Source organism: Fragaria vesca, linkage group LG5, assembly GCF_000184155.1.
Source record: "Fragaria vesca subsp. vesca linkage group LG5, FraVesHawaii_1.0, whole genome shotgun sequence".
In the NCBI taxonomy this organism is placed as follows: domain Eukaryota; kingdom Viridiplantae; phylum Streptophyta; class Magnoliopsida; order Rosales; family Rosaceae; genus Fragaria; species Fragaria vesca.
Window position 1 is genome coordinate 17,536,334 of NC_020495.1, and position 10,835 is coordinate 17,547,168.

The window sequence follows — 10,835 nt, forward strand, 5'->3', positions numbered from 1 at the left end:
ATTTTTGATTTTATATTCTTTTTGTTTGTTCACTTTTTTTTTTGTTCATCTTCATCAAAGGGATAAAATTGTATTAAAAAAGTTTCAAAAAATAGGGATGTGTATTTATACAACTGGTATGTGTGAATAAAATTTCTCTTTATATGTAGTATGATATAGTGAGTAATACTAAACAATCTTCTAAAAAAAAAAGTAATACTAAACCAAGCCAGCATTCAAACTCAAGATGTAATGTTATGTAAGAGACCGACACTTTTAAACAGGATGACGGAAAATGTTGAAATATAACGAAATTGACAATTTTGAACCAAAGAAAGTTACAAAATTGTCTATTCAACCAAAAATTAGAGCGTGTAACTCACTAATCCCACTTAAAATGGTATTAGTCCCCCACGATCCACGTCATGAAGCTAACCTGATCAAAACGCTGTTCCCCTACCAACAGAAAACGAGTATTAGTGCCTCATGATCCGCGTGACGCCCCCAAACCCTCATCTCCACCGTCCACTCAAAATAAGAAAACAAAAACAAGCCCCTCCGTCACTGTGGGATTGCATTTAGAGAAAACACACGGAAACTAAATCCCCACGTTTCACAGAGGCGGTTCTGTACGTGAAAGAAGAGAAAAAAAGAAGCGAAGCAAAATCTGAGGAACGACTTTTTCTTTCATTTCTTTGAAGCCAAATTATTGTTAGGTTTCGTTTCCTGTTCTAGTATAAGAGAGAGATATTAACAGCAGAAGAGTGGGAGCCTTCGAAAACCCAGCCATGGAGAAACACAAATCCAGCAAGCGCTCCCGAGACGAACGCGAGCGCCGTGACCAGGACAAGCATCGCAGCAGCCGCGACGCTTCCGATGACTATCACGGCCACCACCGCTCTCGATCCGACCGCGATTCTAATCCCCATGACAACAGATCTCGTCGCGCCAGGTCGTCGGAGCCGCGCGACCACTTTGAGAGGGAGAGGAGTGAGGGTGTGGATGATTTCAACGATATCCACTTTGAAGGTCAGACTATTCCTATCTTTTTTTCTTTCATTTCTTTGAAACCAAATTAGTGTTAGGGTTTCGTTTCCTGTTCTAGTTTACGTGATTTTCGTATGGTTATGATGTTGATTTAGGGTTTGTGTGGCGAGTCTTTGTCTCTGTTTGTTCAGATTTAGGGTTTGGTGATTTTCCAAGCCAGAATTTGGTTATGTGTTTTTGATTTATTGGCAATTTGAGATATGGGTATCAAATTTTGGATTGAGACCCCGCTTTCTTGTGACAGAGAGAAAGAGGATTTCAGTAGCTGTGATTGTCAGCGTCTGATTTCTAAAGCTTGTCCTGTTTGTTCAATTTCAGGTGAGAAATGAATTTTTGAATTTTACACTTAGTTTGGGTTTTTATCTCAAGTCATACATTCAATGTCAGGGTGAACTCAAGATAGCAGATTTGGGGTGGTGAGTGCATACATTCAATTGCAATCGAACCATGTGTGGCACTCTTGATTATCTCCCTCCTGAGATGGGTAAGTGGCTCTGTAATTTTGCTTTTCTCTTTTTAATTTCGTCTAATTGCCAACAATTTTCTTTTTGATTGCTTCATGTCTACAGGTTTTCTAATCGATTTTGCCAGCTTTGATACTCTATTTGTTTAAGAGTCATGAATACATGTGTGTTTTGGATTAGTTGCAGTCTTGCAGATTGTAGATTCGTTTTGGTTCCACATTCAGGCCAACTGATTCTCTATTTGGTTATTTCAAAAGGCATATGCACTTTTTTTTCTATTCTCTCTTTGCCAGGAGCATATTGTCATTGGAGTTGAAACTCATGCTTGGTGTCAAGTTTGATTTTGATATTGTGGAAATTCTAGATTGGTAGACTGCTGGATTTTGATGTGGATTTTGTAATGTGTAGGTAGTTCTTGACTTAGATGAGACGCTAGTATGTGCATACGAAAGTCCAAAGGGCTCAGCTCTACTTCTAAGCAGCAACCTCATATTTCAAAAAAGCTCTCCTTTGATAATGTGAGTTTGAATGTCTTAGGTAGTGGCGTTGAGGCCTCTTTAGGTATTAAGCCCCTTGAGAAGCCTCCACCTAAGTTTGATATGACTGATTCTCCTTCCATGGATACTGATTCCTTCGTTGAATCTATTTTTGAAGATAATGGTAGAATTTCTGCTGATGAAAGCTTATCCTCTCTTGATGGAGAGGCAATGCATTCTGCTTAATTGGGTTACTCCCTCTTTCCTATCCTCTTTTCCAATGTTATAAGTTTTTTTTTGGAATGCTCGAGGTGCACGGAATGAAAATTTTAGGTTTGCTATTTCTGATCTTGTTAAAATGCTTGCTGTTGATATTTTGGCTATTTGTGAACCTAAAGTTCAGTTCAATAAGGCATGGAATGCTTTAAAGGCCATTGGTTTTTCTGATTATAGAGTGGTTGAGGCTAGAGGTTTTTCTGGTGGTTTATGGATTCTTTGGAATAAAAACAATTTCCATGTGGATTTTATTGCTGAGAATTTTCAGTCCATCTCAGTTAAGGTCTCTATGACTGGTAAACCTGATTGGATGCTCTCTGTTGTTTACCTAATCATTCTTCTAGGGCTTCTCTATGGCCTTATTTTGATAATCTCATTGCTACTCATGCTATCCCTTGGTTTCTGATTGGTGATTTTAATGAATTAATTTTTGCTGCTGATAAGAGTGATGGTCATCTCTTTGGTCGTTTTGGAGGGTTGAGTGACTGGATTAATAGTCATGCTTTGATTGACATGGGTTTCATTGACTCCTGTTTTACTTGGTCCAATGGTAGAGTTAAAGAAAGACTTGATAGGGCCTTCTGCCGCGGTTCTTGGAGAACTATTTTTAGTGAGGTTTTTATCCAACATCTTCCTAAAACAAGATCTGACCACTGCCCTATCATCATGCAATCTGAGTCAAATTTTTGTTCTAATCCTATTTCTAGGCCTTTCAGATTTCAGGCAATGTGGTTTTCTCATTGCAACTACTCTGATTTTGTTGTTTCTGCATGGAATGGCCTCCATGGTGATTTTGCTTCTAATTTGAAAACTTTATCTTCTACTTTGACAGTTTGGAATAAGGAGGTTTTTGGTCAGTTATTTTTGAGAAAAAAGAAAATTTTGGCCAGAATTGGGGGTATTCAAAAAGCTTGTGACAGATTTAGCAATCCTTTTCTCATCAATTTGGAAGCTGAGTTAATTCAAGAATATGAGCAGCTTCTTAACCAGGAGAATTTATTCTGGAGGCAAAAGTCTAGAGATAAATGGATTCAAGAGGGGGATAGAAATACTAAATTTTTCCTTTTGACTACTCTGGTCAGAAGGAGAAGAAATAAGATTGAAGGATTGTTTGATAGCAATGGCAACTGGTTTTCTGATGTTCAGTCTATGAAAAATATTGCTGTTGATTTTTTTGCTAATCTGTTTTCTGCACAGGAACTTGTGAATTGCAGATTCTCTATTTCCAGATCTTTCCCTGAAATTGAGCAATGCTTCCTTGATGATATCTCTCAGCCTATTTCCTTGATGGATGTTAAGAATTCTCTTTTCTCCATTAGAGGTCTTAAGGTTCCTGGATTTGATGGCTTCCCTGCCGTTTTCTTTCAGCACCATTGGTCTGTCTATTCTGGTGAGATTTTTCAAATTGTTAACAAGGCTTTTAGCTCTGGTTCAATTCCTTCTGGCCTGAATCATACTATTATCTCCCTTATTCCTAAAATTGATGGACCTTAACATATGGTCAATTTTAGACCTATCAGCCTGTGCATTACTGTTTACAAGATTATCTCTAAGATTATCGTTGCTAAGGTTAGGCCTCTGATGCAACATCTCATTAGTCCAAACCAAGTCAGCTATGTTCCTGGTAGACAAATTTCAGACAATATTATGATTGCTCAAGAGATGTTGTTCAATATTATGATTGCTCAAGACAAAAACTCAAACTAAGTGTAAAAAGTCTAAAGGTATGCTGGGCTTCTTTGCTTGGAAAGTTGACTTATCAAAAGCTTATGATAGATTAAGTTGGTCTTTTATTGCTCAAGTTTTGCATGATGCAAAATTTCCTCCTCATCTTGTCAATCTGATTATGAGTTGCATCACTACCACTAGTTTTCAAATTTGTTTTAATGGTGAATTGACCAGCTCTTTTAAGGCTCAGAGAGGGATTCGCCAAGGGGATCCTCTATCTCCTTACATTTTTGTTCTTTGCATGGAAAGACTCTCTCACATTATAACTTCTGCTGTTGATGCTAGTAAGTGGAAACCAGTCAGAGCCTCTCAATCTGGCCCTAAGGTGTCCCACCTCTTTTTTGCTGATGATCTGATGTTGTTTGCTGACGCATCTTCTACTCAAGCTCATGTGCTCAAAGGCTGCTTGGATGCCTTCTGTGCTCTCTCTGGTCAGGCTGTAAGTTTTGAAAAATCCCTTATTTTTTGCTCTCCTAATACTAGGAAATCTTTTGCTAGTGAAATCAGTAGAAAATATGGATCTCCTCTCACTTCTAATCTTGGTAGATACCTTGGTGTCCCTCTTATTCATACAAGAATTAACAAACATACTTATGGGGGTATTTTTGATAGAATTCAAAGCCGGCTCGCTAGTTGGAAATGTAAAACTCTCAGTATGGCTGGTAGGCTCACTCTTGTGCAATCTGTGACCTCCTCTATTCTCATTTATTCTATGCAAACTGTTGAATTCCCTGTGAGTCTGTGTGAAAGAACTGATAAGCTCAATAGGGACTCCCTTTATTTGGGGAGATAACAATGAGAAGAAAAGAGTTCATTTAGTCAATTGGGAAATTGTTTGTCAGCCTAAGTGTCTTGGTGGCTTGGGGGTTAAGAAAACTAAGGATATGAATCAGGCCAAAAACCAGTTGGAGAATTTTTAAGCAAGATTTAGGTTTATGGGCTTCCATTTATTTTGAAAAATATCTTAATGATTGCTCTATTATTGATTAAAATTATATTGCTCCTGCTGATTGTTCTTCTACTTGGAGGAGTATAGCTTATGGTGCTAAATTGATGAGAAGTAATTTATCTTGGCGCATTGGTGATGGCAAGATGGTCAAATTTTGGTCCGATACTTGGGTTTTGTCTGTGCCTCTTCTTCAGTTTGCTTTACCTTATGCTGTCATTAACGTGATGGACAATACCATCATTATGGTGCTCGAATTCCAGTTTGAGACAAAACCATATATTCCCAAGATCTTTTATCTCAAAATTCGGATTTCAAATCCATAGCGGTATCTCTTAGTTCATCAAGAGTCCATTAAAATTCATGTCATCGACATAAACCGCAATTATGAAAATCCGGAACTTGTCCTTTTTAATAAACACGTATGGGCATAATTTATCATATCCCTTCCCAATCAAGTTGTCACTTAGGGAACGTTTCAATCTTATTGTAAACGTGCTCTGTGGTCTAAAGCCACTTGATTTGGGTAAATGAAGTCCATCTTAGACCTTCATGTGTATCTCTTAACTAAGATCCCCATAGAGATATGTTATGACCACATTCATTAGCTGCAAGTCAAGTTTTTCAGAAACTACCAAACTGACAAGGTAGTGGAGTGCAATGACATCCATTATGAGAGAATATGTCTCATCGTAGTCGATTCCTGGGCAATATGACAAGCCTTGCGCCATGAGGCGAGTCAGTGATTATGCCTTCTTACAAGGACTTATTAAATTGATAGGCTTTACACTTGGTGGTGTCGGCATCACCAACCCAAATACCTTTCTTTCTACTTAGCCTGGATCGCTTCTTTCCTTTTAGGCCAATATTAACTACGTTTGTATTTTTGCAACGAAGTAAAGTTCGGTATCTCAATATCCCACGTCCTCATGTACACTAGTGTAATTTATAGTTTGTAGAGATCTCTATATTTCAAGAATTGGTTCTAACATTGAGGTGTCCCCCAATGATAACCATAATTCATAAATATTCACATGAGACGGATTTTAGTATCAATGATCAATAGATCAAGTGCCAAACTCGCTCACTCCTTTGGGCGAGTATTGATCGAACCTATAGGGCCTCCCTCTTTTCCTTGGGGAGCCACGGCCTATGACACCATTATGCCACGTTATGGCGTCACTATGCCACCAACCATGGTGGTGGCGTGAACACCAATTTCATTGGGTGGCGCCATGTCCTCTTGATAGGACATCAATCCTTACAGGCATGTTTGCAGGCATGTATATTATGATCTCATCACTTTAACAATGTTAGATAACGCATCAGGCATTGAATCTGCTACGTTATGAAGATCAATTATTCTACGCACTTCAATATTGTGCAGTTTTAGGGATCAAGATGAGACAAAGTGGGGATAAATGACGACAATTTTTCTGTCGTTACTATTGAACATTCTTGTTCTTATCTCTTATATTATGAGATATTAAGGCACTCTAATGATGATGAAGTGAGGCCAATAACTATTCATATGATCGTTCGTAGTCTTGACCCTTAAAAGGATATGTTTCGTCCAAGGATGATGGCGAACACGTTTTAAAGGTTGAAGTACCTAATATAAATACAATAAGCGCATTATTGTACCAAGCAAAGATATACAGGACTCGACATTTCATCCATATTGTGAACTTGTTAGCTAAATTTAGCTATGCGCCCACGCATTGCCTATGGATTGACATAAAAATAATCTTCGGATACTTATGATATTTTTGGACTTATTCTATCCCTACAAAGAGAAGAGAGTATAAGGCATGATGGATTGCATCACAAAGCCATCGCCGCAAACAATGCGTGAAGAAAAATGCATTAAAGGCGAAATCAGAAAATCTGTTTTTACAGATCAGTCAACTTCGACAGAGCTTTGTGAACAGCTCAGGACGAATCTGATTATAAGTGATATATGGTTGGAAAGCTACAGATGTGTAGTTTCCAGAAAGTTTTACGGTTTGTCCATATCTGTTTTCAGCAGGAAGTTATGACTGATTTAGTACACAAAGGTCATGCCATGCGTGAATCTGATTTTCGACGCAAACTCTTGTTTTGAGTTCTTGGGCAGCCTTCTACTCATTCCACCAAATACTGGTGATGTTTTGGTGTGATTTGCTGATATTGGGTATCTCTTTAACCCACATAAAGGTTGTTTCCATGTGAACTATGTATTCGGAAACTACGTGATATCTTGGTGAACTAAACAGAGTTTTGTCGCTACATCTTTGAATGATGTCTAGATGATTGCTCTACACGAAATTGTTCGTGAGTGTATATGGTTGAAGCCTATAATTACACATATTCTATGAGCAAATGGTTTAAAGTTTCCAACAGATAAACCTACATACTTTTATGAGGTTAATGATGTTTGCATTCGACATATGAAGCAATGTTTTGCCAAGAGCGACTACACCAAGTTTATATCATGTACATGATCAGCAAAGAATGAGTTTTCCTCATGATCAAAGTGAAACAAGTCAGATATGAGGATAATATGGCATATCTTTTTACTAGATCATTGCCTAAGGTCACATTTGAAATACATGTCTAAAGCATTGGGTATGCTTAATTTATCTAAAGCTCCCATGATTGTAAGGATCAGGGGGAGGTGCAGACATCAGGGGGAGTCTGGCACATATATGTCAATTTCAAATGTGAATGATGCGTTGTACTCTTTTTGTTCCTTCGACCAAGGTTATTTTTGCCCATGAGGTTTTATTGTTACTTGACAAGGTTTTTAATGAGGCAACATAGAATGCATCTAAGTGTATCATATTATTTTGACACGGCACAAGGGGGTGTGTTTAAAGAAATATGATTTATTGTGTGTGCCTTAGTCAAAGTAGAATCAGAATAGGATTCGATATCAATGTTGTAATAGAAATATATGTACTTTCCTTATGTATTGTATCCTCTATATATAGAGGTTTATTCTATAAATGAAATAGAACGATATTCTCCCCAATTTCTCTCTTTCAGTTTATTTCTCCCGCAACACATCTTTTCAAGTTTGGTTTAAAATTTCCTTGTTTTTCTTCAAATTTCCGTCAATTTTCTCTTTTTTTTTACTAAAATCGATATTTTCCCAAAATTTCTGTCGAAATTTAATTTTCATATTTTGGAGGGTCGAAATTTCCATAATCACCGAAATTTTCTTCCTTGGTTTTCGGCACCTATTTGCTTTCAATCTTGCTATGCTAGCGAAACAAGGGTGGAAATTAATTAAAAATCTTAATTCGTTAGTTAGCAGATTACTCAAAACTATTTATTTTCCTCATTGCTCTTTTTGGGAAGTGAGCTTAGAACTAGTCCATTTTATGCATGACAGAGTATTTTACAAGGAAGAGATATCTTGCAAGCGAGTGTAAGGAAACACATTGGTAATGGCAGACATACTAGTATATGGGATGAACCTTGGTTGTCAGGTATCGATTTGAAACCTTATTTTTCAACTAGAGTTTCAATGGTATCTGATTTGTTTGAATACCAAGGGAGGTGGAATATCCCTCTACTGTTTGAGCTTTTTCCAGCTAATATATTGTAGAATGTATTTTGGCTCTTCCGGTCAATATTCATAATTATGATGATAGATGGATTTGGGGTGAAGACCGGAGAGGTTGATTCTCTGTTAAATCTGCATATCATATAGCAAGCAGGAGAGTTCTGGAGGAGGATGAGACATGACCGAATCCTAGTGCTAATCTTTGGAAAGAAATTTAGAAAGCCCAAGTGCCCGAGAAAGTAAGGATTTGTGCTTGGAAAGCTGCCTCCAATATTCTTCCTACACGGAATAAGCTTAGTCAACGTGGTATTGATATTGACACACAATGTCCGTTCTGTGATGAAGAAGTGGAATCTCCTTTACATGCTTTGAGAGATTGTGTTCATGCTAGTTCTTTCTTCCAACTAGCCAACCTTCCAAGTCATATATTAGCTTCTACAGTAGCAAACCGGTTAAATTAGTTTCCTTTACTCAACCTAGTACTTCATTCGCTACCGTGTTGATGATTATTTAGGTTATTTGGATGAACCGTAATACTAAGGTTTGAGATAATGAGGCCAAACCAGCATCTGAGGTTGTTCCTTCTATTCTAGGTTGGTATGCTGAATACCGTGTGGCACCATGTCAGTAATAATATGCCTATTCAGGTGCCCAGAGTTGATTGGCAGAAACCTCTTAGTGGAATGGTTAAACTTAATGTTGATGCTGCTTTTGATAACCCGTATAGTTTAAGGGGAGTTGGAGGTGTTTTTCGGGATGCTAATGGAACATTTCTTAGGGGTATTCGACATTCTTTACCTCATGTAGCCTCTATACGACATGTAGAACTTCAGACACTGATTAAGGGGTTGGAATATGCCTTATCAGATCACCTGGTGTCGTTGATTATGGAAACTGATTGTCAAGAGTTGGTGTATGCAGTCACAGGTCATTCCCTGGACCATTATGATTTGGGTTTCTCGCCATTCTTTGTCATGTCAAGAGGGAAGGTAACATGGTAGCACATACTCTAGCTAGAGAAGCCAAGTTGACTATTTATTATGATAATTTTTTTACCGCTATTGATGTTTAATCAATGAAGTTATTCATTCCCAAAAAAAAAAATTAGAAACAGACCCCATGTTCACAACAACGGGGCAATGGATATGCTGAAAGTCCAAATATATAATAAGCTTGTGTGTTAATTTTGATACGAATACAACGATTATGCATATAACATTGAAGCTAGGTACGTAGCTACCTAGAGAGAGATGACTCTAGATTTGTGAAGGTCAGTTGGATCGAAAAGGTCATCCTGCTTGGGCGTGGAGTCTGCTAGCCTAACCAAACTCCCAATAGCCAGAATTGCCTTGGGATTGACGTCATGCATGGACCTGGCATATAAACTCGTACACGCTTCACTGGCCTTCTCTGTGAGCTTCTTGTTCTGATTAGGGCACAAGAGGCAGTGCCCTAAAATCCTCAGAACTGGTTGCATCAGCTCGCATGGCAACGAAACCCTCCTCATCATCCCCTCCTCCTCAGTACTACTGTAACCCCCCGCCCAAACCTTACAAAACTCGCAGAAGTCTATCTTGGACTCGACCGGTATCTCATATACTTTGGTGTAGTACAGTTCCAGTGCGACGCCGACGATCCTAGCCCTGCGTGTGGATCTGATGGTGCCGTGAGGTTCCAAGCTGGGTGATATCACGGCCAGGTTGAGCCCGGTGGCGTGGCTCTTTACGGCGTTGGCAGTCTTGGTTTCGTGGTGGTAGAGGCTGGTGTGGGACAAGTCAGGGACGTTGACGGTGACGGACTGGCCGCCCCGGGAGGCAGTCTCGTGAGCATAGAGGGCCAAGAGGACTGCCTCGAAGCCGGCGAGGGGGATGCGGAGGGGGACACGGGAGAGGTAGAGGCCGGCGACGAGGGGGAGGAAGCGGAGGACGAGGAGCTGGAGGTCGGGATCGGAGGACTGGAAGGTGTCGTAGAGCCAGCGGCAGAGGTTGTTGTCGCCGGCGCCGGAGTCGGGTTGTTTGAGGAGGGAGGAGATTTTGGAGGATGTTTGGGGGTCGTGGAGGAGGGAGCGGGCGGTGGAGGATGATGACAAGGAGGGGAGGATGGCGGAGAGGGATTGGATGGCTGCTGATTGGGATTTGGAGGACGAGGATGAGTCTAATGAGGTTGAGGGTTTGGTGTTGGTGGTGTCTTCAGGGATGGTGTCGTCTGTGGTTGCCGTGGTGGTGTCTCCAGCAATGGAGGAGGTGGTGGTGGAGGGTTCATTAGACATTGAATTACTGAGAGAGATATCACCAAATGAGAGTGAACGTTTCTTGAAACGAATGGGAAGTTACGATGTAGAGATTATTAAGGAAGATATTGACGGAGAG

General features: G+C 39.6%; 1 protein-coding gene across 1 annotated transcript; it reads right to left on the reverse strand.

Moving 5' to 3' along the window:
- Nucleotides 1–9,706: 9,706 nt before the first annotated feature.
- LOC101307405 (hyccin-like) lies at nucleotides 9,707–10,735 on the reverse strand. The gene has a single exon (XM_004301515.1). The coding sequence runs from the start codon at nucleotides 10,733–10,735 to the stop codon at nucleotides 9,707–9,709; it is 1,029 nt and encodes a 342-aa protein (XP_004301563.1).
- Between the last annotated feature and the right edge of the window lie 100 nt (nucleotides 10,736–10,835).